The 18,608-nt window shown below is 40.5% G+C and overlaps 1 protein-coding gene across 11 annotated transcripts in view; it reads left to right on the forward strand.

Moving 5' to 3' along the window:
* Positions 1–18,608, forward strand: part of GRIN2A (glutamate ionotropic receptor NMDA type subunit 2A) — a 214,984-nt gene that overhangs the window by 40,609 nt on the left and 155,767 nt on the right. The window contains exon 1 of one of the 11 annotated variants that reach the window (XM_080556996.1): positions 214–237. The exons of 7 other annotated variants lie outside the window; for them this stretch is intronic. In XM_080556996.1, the coding sequence (XP_080413122.1) occupies positions 229–237 (9 nt within the window). In that variant the 5' untranslated portion in view covers positions 214–228. Of the gene's footprint in view, positions 1–213; positions 238–3,030; positions 3,040–5,339; positions 10,030–10,978; positions 17,817–18,608 lie in introns of those variants that run through there. 3 more of the 11 variants (XM_080556988.1, XM_080556992.1, XM_080556994.1) reach the window with 3 other exon arrangements.

The raw sequence follows: 18,608 nt of genomic DNA on the forward strand, positions 1-18,608 counted from the left end.
CTATTCTACTCAAGTTTTGTTAGGATCGTCTGTTTTGTTTTATATAGTCACACTACTTTTGTAGTAAATAAGCTAACCCTGCCCTCTTTGTTTTATTTTGATCCATTTGCTGTCCTTTCACCTCTCCTCTCTTGATCTGCATTTCAGCTGTTACCTGCCAAAAGGCTGAAACTTGGTGTTGTGCAGTCTGGTTTCTGGCAAAAGCTGTGGATGACTCCCCTGCTTCCGATGCAAAATGTAAAGCTCTGTCACCTAACTATGTGATAACAAATTGAACTGGTACTGAAGCTGTAAAAGAAACACTTGTTTCCTTTGCTTGCTCTTAGATTGAGTTTTTCATATCCAGTCTATTTCATATGCAAATCTCTTTCTCCAGACACTGGTTTCCTCCAAACACTCCCATTATTATTATTTTTTTTTCTGCCTTCCTCTTCCTCCCATCTGTTTGCTTTTCCTCCTTTATGCTTGGCCATCACCCTAGTGTTTAGAGTTAGTTTTATTTATTTCTTTGTTGCGTTAGTTCGCTTCTGGTAGAGACAAGGGTGGCTCAGAAAGAATACACCTCTCTCTCCACCTAAATTGTGTGTCCCTTGATGTTAGGAGGAGCAGCACTCTTTCTGTCGATATAGAGAAAAGATGTTAGTTGTGTTAAAATAAGATGCATTGGAGGAAATAAGAATTTTCTGGAATCCCAAGAAGACAGACAGAACTGTTATGACTTTAAGCCAAGCCTGTTTTTATTTAAGAATAGCAAATAGAGGAAGGATGAGAAACTAGATTGGGTGAGTCAGGGTAATGGAGGCGGAGAGCTGAGGTGAAACAGCGCCAGAAATTACTGATGAAAGAGGTCTATTTGTGCAGAAAGAATATGAGAAAACCAAAAGGATTCAAAACTCCAGTTTCCACCTTGTTATGTCTTCAGGATTCCTTGCCTTGGGATTTTGGATAATTCTGCTGCTCTGCTGAGTACTTTCTGCTATTGTTAAGCAGCTTTGCATACACATATAGGGCAACTTTTCTAAAAGGGCATTTCCCAGCTCACAGAAGGGAGTTTGGGCTGTAGTATCTCAAAGTTGATGTATCATCGAGTCTGCATGCCTGTCTTCTAAGGACATTTTCTATTTCCCTACTTTTTTTTTAATCTTCTTTTTAAACTTCCTGGGACAAGGTCAGTCTAGAGGCTTTCAAACTATACAGTCTCCCCCCCCCCCCCCCCTTTTTCTTAGTGCCATGCAGTTGGCTGGCTAGTGTGTCCAGCACTGGTGCACTTTTAGACAAAAATCAATTTCTGTAGAAAATTGAAATATTTTTGGAATAATTCTCTGCTTTGTGGCAACAGATGTACTTTTTTCCATGTATGTTTGTTGTGTTCAGGTGCTTTAGGGGGGTTCCTGCTACCTCAGATTTTAGGAACTGGTATTTGAAAATATATTGATGATTCCCTTCTTTTATAACTGATGAAGTTAATCAGAATTTCAGATCTCCCGTTAGGGGCTTCAGAATACCTGGGAGCAGGGCAGACTGTCAGGTAAAATATATGGAAATAAATTGCTTTCCACGGTGTTAGGTGGCTTGCTGATTATGCAGTTTCCTCTATAATGGTATTTGTGAAGGTGCTTTGTGCTTTGCTGTTGCTTTAAATATTGAGACTTACGGTTACTGGCATTTATAACTTAAATTGCAGCTATGTGCACAGAACAGCGTTATGGATCATTCGCTACATAAATGCTGATGTTGTCTAAACAACTGGCTGTATGAGGTTGAAAACAAGCAACATCTGAGAACAGAGCATTGGAAAGTGTCAAATTAAGATAATTTTGGCTCATGCCAGGGTAAGCTCACTTGCAGAAAGAAAAATACATGTCTGTATGATTTCTTTTCCTCACATTGGCTAAAGTAAACAAATGATCCTCATTGCATTTTCCAGATATGCTCATTCTGTCTTTCTCCAAAAAAAAAGAAAAAAGTAAGTTATCATGTTTTTCTTTTCCCAACCTTTTCCACATCAGGACACAGGCTTCTGGCTACAATCTCTTTCACTTTCCTGTTGCTTTTCTATCACCATTTTGTAGCATAAAAATTACTGGAATTTTTCCAATGGTCAGTGAGTAGGTGATAAGACACTAGGAATGGTGTAAATGACTTGGGGCAGGTGTAAATAGTAAATAATCTTCATGTTTAAAATATCCTGAACAGTTGTTCAATAGCTTCTCACTATATACAATATTTTCAGGTTCCTAGTTTGTCATGAAAATACATCCATATGATGCATCTCTAAATTAAAATCTAAGTGAACTTGTGGATAGCGTATACAGGAGTCAGCTGTCAACTGCTGCATGTGTGCCTTTAATGGTCTTTGAAAGCCTTACCAGCCTTATTTGTGTGCTTGCATGAGTTATTTGCTTTCTGTGTAAGTGTGGCCTGTTCCCTGTTTCCTTGTATGTGGTGACTGCTGGCTTGAGAAGAGCTGTTCTGTGTTTCAGCCTGGTCACAGTAAGGGGCTGAGATGTTAAACTACTGAGCAGTGAGTTATTTCATCCAATAATAAAATGTAATGGTCCAGCTCAGTAATCCCTAGTCCCATGTAAGTCCTATTGCTTTGTTAATCTGCAATGGACACCTCAGTTGGACACTCCCTGAAAGCAGCGGAAAACAACAACAAAAAACAAACAAAACCCACAACTTTGCTCATTTCCTAACCTTACTGCTTTTTTTTTTTTCTTTCACCGTGTCCAATAAGATATAGTCATGTGAAATCTTATTTTTTAACAACTCATGATGAAAATAGTTCTTCAGGTCAGCAGTGGTATTTCCAAATGTCCGGGGGATAATTCTACCAGAAAGAGGGAGCATCCACGCTTACAGCATCCAGGTCATGCGTGAGGCCCACAAGGAGAGCAAAGTCCTGCTCGTGGTCTCCCTGCTGCAGCGTGGTTGACCTGATTGTCAAGTAAAGGAGCAAGTGCAAAGCAAGCAAATACTTAAAATATCCTTTAATGCCTACTTAAATGCTTCTCCTGAAGATCTGAATGCTACAAGGTAAACAGAAGATGGAGGGTTTTTTTCCTCTCTTAGAAGGTGCTCAGTACGTTCCTTATATAAAAGACATAAAGATGCAGACATAGCCTCTTACTATATGGGGTTGAAACTCCTAGCGACACATTAAACTTGAGGCATATTCTGCTTTAAAGATCAGTCTCTGGTTAAAAGAATGATTTAGTGTTAGAAGCTGCTAATGCTACTTTGGGTGCTCTTTTCCAAATGACTGACTTTACTGCTGCTTAAATGTTTTTTTGGCATCCTACCTGGTTTTGCTTAAGTTAAACCTGATGTTCTATTTAAGCTTCATTTTGAATATGAAGTTTTTTATCTTCCTTGGGTCACTTTAAGGTTTCATTTGCATGTTTGACCCAGTTAAAAATTCTGTGTTATTAATAAAACAGCTTTTCTGATTCAGCTCAGATGGTGGTATGTTTTCCTTCTTAACAAGCTTTCTAGAGTTGTGTATATAAAAAAAAATGTTCTCCCTCCCTTAGCTTCTTTTGAAATCAAGTATGTACAATAAGTCTGACTCCCTGTTGAGCTGGTTTAATCATTTGTTTTTCCATCTGCAGAGAGCCAGTTCGCAAAGTAACTTCAAAGAGCCCTGCCTGAGTAAAAGCTTCCAGCTTTGGAGCAGCAACGATTACAGAAATGTGCTTATGCAATAGTTTGAAACCTCTGGCTATCTTGGCGTGGAGGTGAAATCTGAGTATTTGACTCTATTATTCTGTTACTAGAAAACTTAGAGGTTCATAACTGAAAAATTTGCTGCCGGTTTGCTTTTGCCTGCCGTGGTACCTGTCCGCAGCGTGATGTTACACAGGTGCACAGACGTGGCATCTGAGGGCACAAGAATTTCTGGGTCTGGAAGTGACAGACACCTTGTCAACAAAGCAACCACAAACTTCAGGCTTGGCATAAGTTGCCAATAAAATATTTGCAGCAGCAAATTCAGAACGTGTTATATTTTAGGCTTAATCCAGCCTGACCTGTGCAGGCTTTAATTGAAGAAACTTGAAGTGGAATTGCTCCTGGGAGAGTGGTATCTTTCCTCCTTCACTTTTACCATTTTCTATGCTGAGACTTATAATATGCTAAAAATAAAAACAATGCCTCAACCACTACAGATAAATATAAGTATTTTATATCTAATATATATGTCATGTTTTTGAGTACAGTAACAAATATAAAGCTTTTCAAATTGTCATCAGCATGGCTGTGAGAATCTGATTCATAAAGTTTCAGTGTAAGTACGTCTTTATTTCTGTGGTCTTTCTCACTAAATACTGTGCCTTACTCATGGCGCTCCAGTCCAGCAGCTGTCCTCATTGGTTTGGAGAGATGCTTGATTTTTATTTTATTTTTTTTTGACAAAACTCCTAGCTGAAAGTCAGCATGTGGGAGATTTGCCCCAAATTAATTTCCTGCTATGAGTTCGGTCTCACTATAATGACTTTTCTGGATAATAATATCAGTAGAAATGTACTACTTCGATTTTAACTGAAGCTATTTCAAACTGTGGACAAGATCTTAATTTTTGACTTAATCAAATCCTTACCACAAGGAAATCTAATTCTGGCATACTATTTCAGTCACACAGACCTTCATTTCTGACTAAGGATTGGAAGGATTAACCCAGATTTTAGCAGCTCTCTCCATGACCGGGTGGATAGGATTAAAATCTACGTGCTGCTCATTGTGGATGTTTATTTCAGTTTTTAAGCATTTCAGTTAGGTTTGTTGACTGTGACTGGGAATTATGGAAGTTTTCTGAGAGTGAGAGCACAGCTGAAGGACGGCATGTTGAATTTGCTGGATGTCATTGTAATTCAATTAAAAAAGCATGCTTTGCCTGCTTACAGGAATGCAATGTACAGTTTATTATATTCCAGATTTTAAAGTTTGCAGTATATTTATCAGCTTGAAGACATGGTAAAGATACATACTTTAGAAAAATTTAGAGAGGTAAAACAAGAACGGGATTAGGTTTTATCGGACCAATTGTAACATCTTGCTGAAGCACTGGTTGTATCAATGAACACTTCTGTGCTGATGAGGGCCAGCAGCTGGCAGGGTGTTCCTGCATTTATTTATTTATTTATTTTGGTAATGTTGCTGTTAGAGATGATTTTACTTTCCTGTGCAGGAAATAGTGAAACTTCTGGAATATTGTCTGCAATTAGTCTCCCACACTCCGAAAAGCCCTGGCTGGTACTGTAGTGGGTTCAGAAATGGATTACATAAGTGACTGGGGTATGGAAAGTCTCACTTGCAGGTGAGTTGGTTTTGTTTTATCTGGTAAAAAGGAGCCTGAGAAGGGACTGTGATAGCTAGAGGCAGGATGAAGAAAAGATGTTTAAACAACATAAAATAAGACAGGGGGACTGAAACTAAGGCGAGAGTGACTTAGATAGGAAATTGAAAGTAGTAAATAGTATTTAGAAGGGAAATTAAGAAGCTCAGGGTATGGTAACAAGCCAGCTAGTGTTATGATCAAAACTGATAAATGAATGAAGAGGAAAGAGGACTTGTGGTGTGAAGCTCTTTCCAACCTGATGTTTTTATTCACTTTTATGAAATGCTGGTTATAACTATACAATGCCATAATAGGATTCTTTCCAAATCTAGCCAGGCGTATATAAATGCCACATTTAGTGAAGATGAAGTGTGTTGAGTAGAATCTTAATGTGCAACTGGTGCTAAAATTAATGACTGTGCTGATCAACTTTGGAGAAGAGAGATGGGTCTTGGGATCCTGGTAGGAATACAGAAGACTGTGTTGCAAGAATTTGTAAAGTTTTAGCTCATGAAAAAGGATATAGTTTTTATTTCCTGGGGAAATGTTAATTTTCCTTTTTTTTTTTTTTTTTGAAGTAGAAGAATTTATGGCTATTCTGTGGGCATTTTTGCCTTTTTGTATTTCATTCTTTCCTTGTGCCTCGGGCTGGCAGCAGAATTCTCAAGAGCAATGTGATGAAGACATACACTCAACTGGAAAAAAAAAAAAGAGCTGTTTGCTGCATGTCATCCGCTTTTGTTAGGGAAAAGGAGAACCTGTTAACAGCCATGGAGCCGCATGGTTAGAAGGCCACAGTACTCACAGAGGTGAAAACCTTGTGAGCTCTGTGGTTTAATCTCATCGCAATCTGCAGGTGATGTTGGCTGCGTGTCAGTCAGAAACGCACAGCTAGGGTTGCCCCGGGGTTTACGTTGCATAACTCTGTGGGCAGTGTGGGATGCGGTTGCAGCTGGACACGCAGAATGCTATGGTTTTTAGTGGCTGTGCTGGGAATTCATTGCTTTTCTGTGGATTGAAGACAGAAGTGGGAAAGCATGAAAAAGATATGATGATTTACTGCCAATGGGCATATAGTTATATAAAAACCAGGTCGTTGTGTTTTCTTCCTGTAGCAGAGTGGTTTTGTTTTGCTTTGGAGAACCAAACCAGTAGCACCCTGCTTGCGTGAATATCTTCTGCAAGCTGTTTTTAGTCTTGTTGTGTTTGGTTTCTGTGCTCCATAAGCATGTAAAAGCTATCAAAAGCTGCCCATGTTTTTTCATGTTCTTGCAGATCATCAGGCTCAACAAGTTCCTACTCCTATCTAACTGCTTCTGCCTAGTACCAGTTACTGTGATCATTTCTTCCAAAGGTCCAATGCCACAATCTCCAAGTACCAAAGAGGAAATTCAAATAAAGGCTCTAATAAATATTTTCAGGTTCAAGTTGAGCCAGTATTTCTGTCTCTGTAAATAATCAGGAGTTCTAGACCACGCAATCTTCCTTTGAAACTGAGAACTGACTTGTTGAAACTGCTGACTCATTCAAAGGTTTGATTTATAGAAGAAAATCCCATTATTTTTTGCTCGTGCTCCAAAGAAAAAGTTTTTAGCGAGTGCCATGACAGAAAGGCCAAACTTAATGTGCCATGAGCTCATATGCACGTAGTGAATAGAGAGGTAATGATAGTATGACTGTTGTAAGTAACCATGTCAAGGAAGTAGAAACTGCTGTGTAAGGACATTGATTTTTTTTTTTATTTTATTTTTTTTGTGGTGAGGTAGAAAAGCTGATGGAACAGTGTTTGTGAAGAGATGTAGAAGAAATGGCTTTCTTCAGATGTGGGAAAGGATATACTTTTTTTTTAAGGGTAGATATGTGTACAAATAATAATTTTAGTTTTGGACATTTATGTATTTTTTCTTCGCATTTCAGGGTCCTGGTCCCAGTCACTTGTCTGGCCGGGCTTTCTAAGTGTTAACTTCACTCCTGAGGTTGTACCTGGAGCAAACGAATTCCCTCCAGGTGGAAACCTGAGCATGAAACATGAAATGAAGGACAGGTTGCTCCAGGGTGTGCTCCTTGTGCCTGGTGCGTGTGTAGCTCTGCTCGCTGGACCTGGAGGCCAGCACTCGCGCTATGGCACTGGAGCAGCAGGGCTGCAGGTGTCCCTGCATCTATCTGGGGCCGACTTAAAGTGTGAGAGAGTTTCAAAGACTCAGTGAGAGAGGTGTTGCCAATACAGTTTTAAACTTTGAAGGTCTCTCGTGGCTTGTTCCCCTGGGCTGCTGTGTTTTTGCTCGCAGCTGTCCTGAGGAACTGCTGTTTCAGGTGTCTGCTCACAGAGCTTGCCTGCTTGTTGGCTGTGAAGGGCTCCTCAGAGGCAGCATACTTCACCTCTGGTCTTGTTGAGCGACTGCAGATGAGCATTACTATCACCGAGAGTTTGATTTTGTAATTGAATAGACCTTAAATAAGGCTAGAGAAGGTAACGCGTTGCAGAACCCATAAATTCTGTGCAGATTCAAGCAGGGTGAGAATGTATTCTCTGTACTCGAGAGGCTCTGCTCCAAATGCAGGACACGATACACATATACAGCAGAACATTAGCAAGGGAAGACTATAAAGACATTAGTTATGCTGCATTATTTGTATGCTATTCTGTGCAGTGGTGCTTAAAGAACTGAAACGATGTCCTTGCAGGAATGGAATATTCTTCCTAAATACTTCAATGAAATAGCCTAAATCCTTACTGATAATTTAGTGTGGTTGGAAAGCAAGGTTAAAGTGATGTGCTAATGAATGTTACATATGGTCTACAACACATGGGCAGAACTGTTTATAAATAAGTTTTTGCTCTAGAAATGACTGAACAGCAAATTGGATAAAATTCTGTTTCAAAGTGACCAAGCTTACTTCCTCCCTGAAGCAATTCAAGCTTCTTCCAGACTTCATTAATACTGGAATTATCATAATCTATTTGCCTCTTGCAGCTGTTTCATTTTCAGGGACCTGCAGAAGGCAATTATTTTGTGATAAAGTGCTTATTAAAGAGAATATGTGGCCATGCGGAAAGAAGAGGCCCATGCAGGTGTAAAAGTGTTTCAGAGGGTGTTTTAAGGCACTTGTAGATACTTACAAGTGAAAGAGAGAAAAATGACAATTCAAAGTAGCTTCTTAGTGGTTTTGTTGTTTGTGTGCTGGTCCTTGATTTCTTGCAGTAGGATTGAGGTAAGAGGAGTGGATTTGAAGGTGTAAAATACAGAATGCATCTGATTTTGGATAAGGAAATAGATGTGGGTTCTGTTGTATTCACATCATTAAATAAGGCAATATGAAGAGTTGGAAAAAATTAGTGAACAAAGTGAAAAAAATTATTAGAACAAGATTGTGTTGCTGGCACAGCCAGAACTCGTGGAAGTGCCTCCATGCATGCCAATGATGCCTGCTCTTCTGCACACCCAGGGCTAGCTTCCCTCGCTCCCTGAACGCAGGGCAGCTGGTATCTTATCACATGGGGCTTGCTTGTTATAACAGCTTCTGCTCCTCATCTGCTTCGTGAATCATGCCCACATGTGGTTTTCCTCATAAAAATAGCTCTGATGGTGTGGTAGTAATTATTTGTTTAATGTTACTGTTCCTCTGATTCTTATAAGCATGCCATTGGGAATGCATTCACCATTTTTTTTCCCATTTCCTTTATCAATTGAGGTATAGGGTTTCTGATTTTGAGGCGATGCCTGTCTACTTTCAGCTTTATGTTTTTCATCTCAGGTCTTGTGCCTCGATTCCCCTCTTCCTCCCTCATGCTGCCACTGCCTTTTTGCTCAGGCTGACTGGTGCTGCAGATAGAGGGGGAGCTTTGGAAAGGTATTTTGAGTTGAAGTTGTCTTTTACATTCTCTTGCTCCTTTGCTGCATCTGATCCAATCTGACTGGCACACAGAAGCCTCCAGGGCCTCAGCTGAGTTGCCCATGGTCAGCCGCAGCTAAAAATGTGAGCTGGCCTCCTGCCTCAGTTTCATTGGGTATGGCTTTGAATGGTAGCTGTGCTTTGTGCGGTATTTTGGGTAGGAACCTGGCAGGACTCAGCACGTGCTCTTTGCAAAGTGAAGCTTGACATGCTGCCGAGAGAGCAAAGCGGTAAGAAACATTTAGCAAGTCAGCAAATTAATGGTCTTTTCTATCTTGTTCAGTGGCACTTTTGGGGGGAAAAAAAAAAAAAAAGAACCCTGAGGTATTGTTAGTTTCTAATTTTAGTCAAAGTAAAAGGTTCACTCTAAATCACACCCTGATTTCCAGACTTGACTATTCCCAGGAAAAACATCTAAGTTGATAGGTCCCTAAGTACCTAAATAGACATCCAGGAAAATCTTTAATCCACAGAGGACTTAAGTGCAATACAGATGTTAGTGTATAAATGATTAATATGTTAGTTGCTCACATATAAACAACTGCTAAATGAGCTGCCCTCTGAGATGTTGTCTTCTACTGATGAATTTTCTTTTGTTTGTATTTAAGATGGGATTAATTAGCCCTGGTGATGATAAATTTGCTCGAAATGCAGTGCTGCTACTGAAGAGAGATTCCTGTGACCTAGGAGGAATTTGAAGGGCAGCAGCCATGGCTCCCTGTGGGTCAGCGTCCTTCACTCTCATAGGTGCCAAGAGCTCTGCAGCTCAGGCTGGCTGGCACCTTGTCCAAGTGATAGTAAGTCTGCTTTCTTAAACTTAATTTGTGGCTTGGAAATACCAGAAATTTTGATTATTTCAGACTTGGACTGTTGGACCATGCTGCAGTGTTAGCTTATTCCATGTACTTTTTTGCTCAGAGAGGATTTTTGTGCATTTGTAATAATCCAGGGTTAAAGCTGTAGACATTAGTGACCATGTAGATTTGGAAGAAGCAACTAGACAAAGCATTATGACAATGAAGCATAGGACCCTATTATTGACTTTGACAGAAAGGTGCTTTCTGCCAATTGTAAGAGTTTAGTCTTTCTGGGAAAAAAAAAAATCACTAACCCAAAATATTTTCCCAGTCTGGCACTGTTCTAACCTTACCTATCTAATCCAGGCTGATCCGGTGGGCACAATTCCTTATTGACCCCAACAGGTATATGGAAAGCTGTTTCTTTCCCCCTGGAATTTATACTATCTGCCATGCTGATTAATTCCTGCTGATCTGTTTCTCTTTGGTAACTGCCTTGTTGAAGTTTTGAGTGATGAAGTAAGCTGCCTGCTGCTGCTGCAAACAGAGCGCCAGGTAAATAAGCTGTGTCCTGGTTTCAGTTAGGACAGAGTTAATTTTCCTCCTAGTAGCTGGTAGGGTGCTATGTTTTGGATTAGGATGCGAAGAGCGCTGATAACATGCTGATGTTTTAATTGTTGCAGAGCAGTGCTTACACTAAGCCAAGGACTTTTCAGCTTCTCACTCTGTCCTGCCAGCGGGCAGGCTGGGGGTGCAGCAGGAGCTGGGAGGGGACAGACCCAGGACAGCTGACCCAAACTGGCCTAAGGGGTATTCCATACCATCTGGCGTCATGCTAAGCAATATATAGGGGTGGCTAGCTGGGGTGGGGGGGCCGGCTGCTCGGGGATAGGCTGGGCATCGGTCAGCGGGTGGTGAGCAATTGCATTGTGCATCACTTGTTTCGTACACATTATTATTATTAATACTATTATTATTGTTATTATTATTATTGATATTATTATTTTCCTGTCTTAATAAACTGTCTTTATCTCAACTCACAAGCTTTACTTTCCCGTTTCTCTCCCCCATCCCAGAGAGGGAAGGGGGAGGGTGAGCGAACGGCTGTGTGGTGTTTAGCTGCCGGCCAGGTTAAACCACAACAGCTGGAAACTCCAACTGAGAACAACTGCCCTAATAAGATACTGGGTATGAACATTAATTTTGCATTATCAAGTACTCCCGGTAGACACTTAATCCAATGGCTGTTCGTAGTTCTAGCTCTTGTCAAGTAACCTGACTTTCATGTCTGTGTAATCCATTATGGCAACAAACATCTATGAGGTAACGTATGAGTAATGAAATGCTTCCTTCTCTAACATCTGGTTGGGCCTTTCCTTGCGAACAACACAGTTTTTGGTTCCTGGCAAAGACAAAACAAACAAGAAACTGAACTGCTCTTTATTTCTCCATAGCTTAACTTGGCATTTACATGGTTGTGTGTGCATTGAGAAGAAAGCTAGAAAATGCACCCCCCCCCTTTTTTTTTTTTCCTACTGAGACACATCTCACCAGGGTAGATCAGTCTAGAGGTGTATGCTGAAAGATGTTGAAATGTTACACCATACTGAGGATGTAAGCTATTCAGCAAGTGTTAGGATGCTCTTCTGTGCAAGTACTCCTATACTGATGTGAGGCTGCATTAATCTACTGCAAGTGAAATTGGAGATACGCATGTCATATGTAAAAAGCAGAATAGCCCCTGGAGTCTTGAATGATGCTTTTCCATTTAAAGTATTTATTCCTCTCACATTGTTAAGAGTATTTATGTCTGTGTGAAAAGCTAGAAGTAAATCCATTTGCTGATCTTCAGGTATCACGATTCTTGCATAATATCAGTACTTTACTGAATTGTTTGGGGAAACTTCAGAACATCATGTGTGACCCTAGTTAGCCTTCATCAGAAAACTTTCCATATTAATACCATACCAACTCCAACAGTGTATACCACAACAATCAGTTTCTGCATTATATCATTGCATCTCTTTCTATTCTGTGCTTTCTGAGGAGGGCAAGCACAGCATGGGAGAATCCCTAGGGCAAAACACAGTCTGAGGAAGATCACTGTGCTTTGAACTCTGAAACAAAGCAAAAATCTTTAAAAGAAGCCTTAAAAACTGAAGTGGGGTGATGCAATGGTGGATGTGTACAAAATTAAAAAGAAGCACAGCTGCTTTTGTGGTGGCCATGTCTCTCGAGGGAGAGACCATTTGTGTGCAGTCTGTGACTACTGCTGGAGCATAGACAAAACGGAGGGGTTTTGTGATGTGGCAGCGTGCAAAGTCATGCAACAAACATGCCATTGAATGAAACGGTGTTAGGCCACAAATAGATATCTTGTTGCCTCTTTTTATCACCTATTTTATGCTTTTCCTCTAAACTTTCTAATCATAGTTAATGATAATTAATTGTAGTTCAGACTGCAAAGTCAAAAATGCTGGTATTGGTGAAACTATGGGGCAATATTTGGTTATGGAGGAACGATGGGTATGTGAAGTACTGTCACAGAGGGAGAGAACCACTGGCATTTTCATATGCATAAATGCGTTTTCTGCTTATCACATGGATAGGTTTTATAATTACTAGGATAATGTGTTTTATGTAGTTTGTGCTATGAAATCCATTTAACTTTGCTGCACAGGCTATGCAAATGCAAAATAAGCAGTACTTGTACCATTTTAAAGGTGTTTTCCTTGTTCTATGATTAAAAGGTGAAAATGGTCTGTATCTACATGAAAGACCACAAAACCATTATGTACTGAAGAAGTTTCTAAGCATAGATCTCAGCCGACCCTTGCACTTGTGTGCTGGGGCAGGTAATTCAGTGCTTTACCAAAGCTCATTCGTGTCCAGGATGCCACTGAAGTGGTAGTTCCAATTCACTGCCACTCTCTTGGAATTTGTACTCATCCTTTTCTTAAAAGAACGAGGAACACCACTCTGTTTAAAGATAACTGCTAATTCGCCTCCTTTAAGTTGGGAATAATGACAGGATCCCATCTTGGCATGCACTACTCTGCTGTTTTCAGGAAGGTCCAGATAAAAGCTGTTTCCCCCTTGCACATCAGGGGTGTAACAGAGGTCTCTTTCTGGCAGTATTTCAGTAAAACAGGTTAGTGAGGAGGAATCCCTCTTGGCAGGACTGTCAGTCAAGCCACAAGTAGAGAGAGAGAACCTCCTGCCCAGCCTTGGGAGCCCCTGGCCAGCAAGTTCCAAGCTTCTGCCAGCTAGCACAGGTGATGCATAACTCTTATCCCAGTGGTTTTGGATTTATAGCCTATGTATTGACAAAAGAGTTTGAACGCTCTTTAAATTTAGACCCCATGCAGTCTTTAAGATAGGGCAGAACCTCCGGTATTTCGTGATTTGTGGTTTGTAACAAAGTATGTGTCAAGGGGAGGCAGCTGAGCTGTGGCTAAATCTTTGGGAGGACTTCCAGAATGACTTAAAAAAGGGAAGTTTTAGGGAGAGATCTAAAACAATTGCCTCTATCAGGCTTTGGGTTTGCATATGCATGATAACATGATGATTGATATGCTTTGTGTGAATTGAAGATAATAGAAGCACTTGGCATTTGTCATTTGCACATCCATAGTTTATTGTAGGGAACGGAACAAGTGTTAAAATGATAAATAAACAGATACTTGAATGCTTCCTTGAACACACGACTAGAAACTAAAACAACAGCCGGTGGTTATTTTGTTTCAGAGGCTTTATAGTAGAGTGCTCTTAGCAAAGTATTTCTTCTATGTAAACACAGCCAAATTTTCAGTCTTTAACTTTCATTTCTGGTGATTCAAATCGATGACATGTCAAAAGTGCACGTTACAGCTACATTAGTGGTGACAGCTCCTTCAGAGAGATTGCTTTATTTTAGCAAAGGAAACAGACAGGCGGTGTCTGCTTGGGACTTGCCTTGCAGGGTACAGCTGTGCACAAGCTGCTGCTTTGTACTTGCGGCGTGTGTCTTGGAGTCCAGTAACTTTCGCAGCTTTAATTATTTTAAATATGTAACAAAAAAGTGAGGATTATAACATTCTTAGTTCAACTTGTGAAATGTAATATGTGAGACCATCCTCCTCCTATTTTGTGCGTGGGAGTTAGCTTTTCAGATGGGATGTATAGAAGAGGGCATGAAAATGTATGATGAGTGTTTCTCATTTTCATATTAGAGTGACTTTCCTTAACATTCTTCTTTTGCATTTCTTGTTGCAGCATTAGAAGCTTTTATTTCCCCTGCAGTATGGGAAGCCTCAGGGCTCTGCACTGCACTTGAGTGCGGCCGAGGTGCCGCAAAGTGGTGAAAATTCAGATCTTACTTCCTCATGGATAGATTCTGCCTTCCTCTCTGACTCCAGTATTTTGTTAGCTGTTGATCTGGGTTGTGCCGTACCTCCTCCTATACCACACGGCTGCACCTGGGGAGGATGTTTGTGCAAGTTCATTATCTCTGTATAGTCTCCTGCAATTGACTCTCACAATGTCAGGTTTTTACCCTCTTGGTCCCTCCTGCCAGGAGTTTGCAGTGACAGTACTCTCAGGTATAGATCTCCTGCAGCAACATCTCCAAAACTCAAGCTGATCTTCAAGACTATTTAATCAGGTAAAGCTTCAGAGTCCCACATTCAAAATATAACATGCAGTAACATTTACCCATGGCTTGTACAATATTTAGCAACACTCTTGAAGACAGATTTTGCTAAAAAACTTGTGTGTCCTTTAGACTAGTGGTAGAGATTACCAAGTGAGAGAGCTTTCAGCATGTTGCATTCAGATGTCTCACGTAGTGGTGAGTAGAGGGAAGACTTGAGAGTACAGGAGAAGTAAAAAAAAGGAGAAGTATAGATTGTAGCTTATTTTCTGGCTTCTATTTTCTGTGAATTTCACTGTTTTTTGTTCATTTGTTTTTAATTTAAGAAGCCCATTTTTGGAGCATCTTGTCTTTGGTATATGGGACAGAATTTCTCTGGGCTCTGTCTTTCTGTTAAGATATATAAATGAAACTTGCTTTTTCTCATATGCAGCTACACTGAAGATAAGCCACATTTGTTCTGTGGCAACTGTAATGTTTCACTTTTAATTTTAATGTAAATTATGAGCTCAGGTAAAGATTTTTTTTTTTAGCCTAGTCTATTCTATAGATTTGTCTAGCTACATTGTGCAGTAGCAAGCAGTTTTTTTTTTTTTTTCCCTGCTGTTATCTGTCCTGTTTCCAAAATGTGGTTACATACAAGTATAAAGCAACCATGTTATCACACGCAGTCAAGGCTGCGTGAACAGAAGGAGAATTTATCTAAAGTACACCAATTCCTTTATGGGAATGTGCAAGGTTTTGGGCAGTGTATCAAGGTGTACCAAGGTTTGCATTCAGGGGACAGAGTGGATTTCTGAAAGAAAGTAATTTTCTGCATTTCCATTTGCATTTGTAATTTACTGCACTCAACCTGCTCGCACATAGGAATTATGTGTAGCTAAAATTTGTGTTAGAGAAGCTGTGTGCCACTGAAAGGGTAAGTGGTTTCTTGGATTGAACATGGATTGAACCTCTTCCGACATGCGGGATCCAATCTGAAGCAAAATTACGCGTTGCTGATTTCTCTTAAGCACTGAAGAGCTCTGACCATTGCCACCATCTTTTTTACCTCACATTTATGGAAAAAGCTGAAGTTGCTAAATTCACCATTTGTTTAAAAACTTGCTTGAAATCATTTGGCCTGATTGTAAAAAATAAATTTAATTGGATCTAATGAGCTTTGTATTTATAATGCTTTAGTTCAGAGGAAATAGTTGTGATTTTTTTTTTTTAAACAGATTTAACTTAGATCCTGTACACTTACGCAATTGAAATGGAAACTGAGGCTGTGGAAAGCTAATATTAAGAAAGATGAAATATTACAGATAATTTTTTAGGTTTATTTTTAAATTGGAATGTTTAAGTTGAAAATGAATGTTAAAAATAGACGCAACTTTACACTTCACGTCAGAATTTCATGCTTTGCCTCATATAAACTATTTTGGTTTGAATAAGTCCCATTTATTTGAGGTTCTTTGGTTTTTATTGTGCCATAATTATTTATGTTCATGCATAACTGCAGCACTGAGGAAATAAGTGAAACTGGAGGCTGCAGCAGTCAGCTGGGAGATGACTTAAGCTATGGGATAAGCATAATAGTTGGCTCTATTTGCTCAAATGATCAGTAGTGATTGGAAGTTACACTTTAGAAATGAGAATACACTTTCTAATGATCCCGCTGAGATGAGCAGTTTTGATTAACTGATCTTCTGAATATTCAGGCAGATATTACTATACCATTTTGCATCTGCTTGATGTATTTAAGGATGGCTTCATTGGTATGATGCTAGCCATAAAACTTGCAGAAATTGAAATCTAGGACTTGGGTTCAATATTTTTGGGGGGAAAATGGACTTTTCATGCAGAAGAGTTCTCTAAGCACTGTGTTTTGAATACTTTTGTACACTGAAGGTGAACAAAAGGAATCCCCTGGTTTATTACAATGGATACCTATCTCACAGTTAATTCTGTGACACAAATTGCATGAGCGCTCACAGGCATTTGAAGATGCTGTCACAGGAATGTTGCATCCCTGTTTCCTGCTTCTAAAGATGATGACTTAGCAGCCATCATTTCTCTGCTGCAGCTTCAGTTGTTGCCTGTATGAGGCTTTCAGCTACAAACTTCAGGGACTGTAAGAACTGCTTGTCTCATGGAAAAAAATTAAGGTACTATCCATTAGGAACATCTGAATCAGTCTGTATGAAGTTGTTGCTACTGCAATAATAGCTGCTCTGTAGTCTTAGGATCCACCGTATATTGTTTCTTGCACAGCTGATCTGGTGTGTGGGTCTTGTGCTTATGGGTGTAAGTAACAGAACAGCCGCCTCCGGGGGCACCTGGGCTGGCTGGTACTGGGCACAAACGATGGGAGTTTGAGTCAGGTGGACTGCTCCCACCATTGGAGTCCTGATACTATCCTAAAAGCATGTGCTCCTCTGACAGTGGAATTAAAAGGGAAACTTTTGTTGATCAGTGCCTGTACCAACTGTGAGTGTCTCCTGGTTCTTCCTAAAACTGGGTGATTCATAACTTCCTCAGATCTGTGCCCACGGGGTTAGGAATTCTCTTGTGTGGGAGTGTGCAGAGTAACCTTGGGAGAAATGACAGGTTTCCCATTTCTGTCTGCTATGAGGACTGCAGTAAGAGAAATGAGTTGTGATTGTGACAGCACTTAAAACAGCTAGTTTTCTTTGCAAGCTATGGCCAGTGAAGTGCCCCTGTGTTATACAGAGCAGTCTGTGGGTTGTGAGATGACAACACGCTCCCTTGTAGCATTGGTTGTTCTAGGTCAGCATTGATGTGCATTGGCTTTCAGCATCCATGAATGTCAGTCTGCCACATCATTAATGTTAGGTTTTATTTGTGTGTTTTCTAGTCGAGTAAACTTAGAGCTTGTGGAGGTGCTATGGACTTTGAATGCCCAGGAGACAGAAGCTCAGCACATTAATCTTGTACCTTACTTACTGAAGTAAATCTTCCTTGTCAGAGTGTCATGAAACTGTATCAAATGTTTCTGCTCATAATTTATTTCTGAAGAACGTCCTTCTCTCTTGCCTGAGATCGTGAATGCAATTCCTGCAAACTATTACAGCATGCAGTTTGGCACAGAGTACACGCAGACATCCCGTTGATGGAGATGCTCAATACCATCATTACTGAATCATGCCCGAAGGTACGGTACAGGGCTGTTGGTGAGAAGGGGCTAATTAGCTGAGTAGGCTTCTGTGCTTGTTCGCTTGCTGGGATGGTGCCAGCTGAGGTCATGAATCTAAACAAACCCAGAGGTCAGCTGTGTACATCCCCCGTAAATCACCAGTGCCATGAATCTAAGCAGGGCTCTCTCAGTAAGCCTGCCAAACTCAGGATGTACGCAGTTCTCCAGTGTTATTTCAGTAGTGTTTGTTTCCTACCACACGTGCTTGGCTGCACAATCCCTTCTTAAAGTTCTCTGGCAACCATGCAAGGAGCCTTTTACTTTGTGGAAGTGGCAGACAAGACAACCTGAAGAGAACTGCAGGGATTTGGGATTGGGTTTCTTTTGCAAGCTGTATTGGTGTGAACTGACAGCCTGCCTGAGGGACAGGCCCACGTCCTCGGCTTTCCTCTGCCCTTGTTAGTGCAGAGCTCAGGTAGGGAATGCACTGTGGGAGCTGCAGTGAACCTACAGTGGATGCAAGGACTGGGACAGAGAGGAGAAAGCCCCAATGCAAGGCTTTTAGGATGGTTGCACGTGACCAGACAATGACGAGGATGAAGGAAGCTCCTCCTGGAAGCTGGAGCTGAGATGTTTTTGGGGTGGGTGACAGGGGTGATGATTAAGGTTGCTGTGTATGAGGAGAGGAGAGACAGGCTGCATAGTGGAGTTAGATATATATATATGATGAAGAGAGTAGGATGGGTAAGGAGAGATTGAATGAAATTGCCTTTTTTTTTTTTTTAAAAAAAAGGCCCAGTGTGAAAAGTT

Source organism: Anser brachyrhynchus (assembly GCF_964034855.1).
Source record: "Anser brachyrhynchus genome assembly, chromosome: 15".
Taxonomy (NCBI): Eukaryota; Metazoa; Chordata; class Aves; order Anseriformes; family Anatidae; genus Anser; species Anser brachyrhynchus.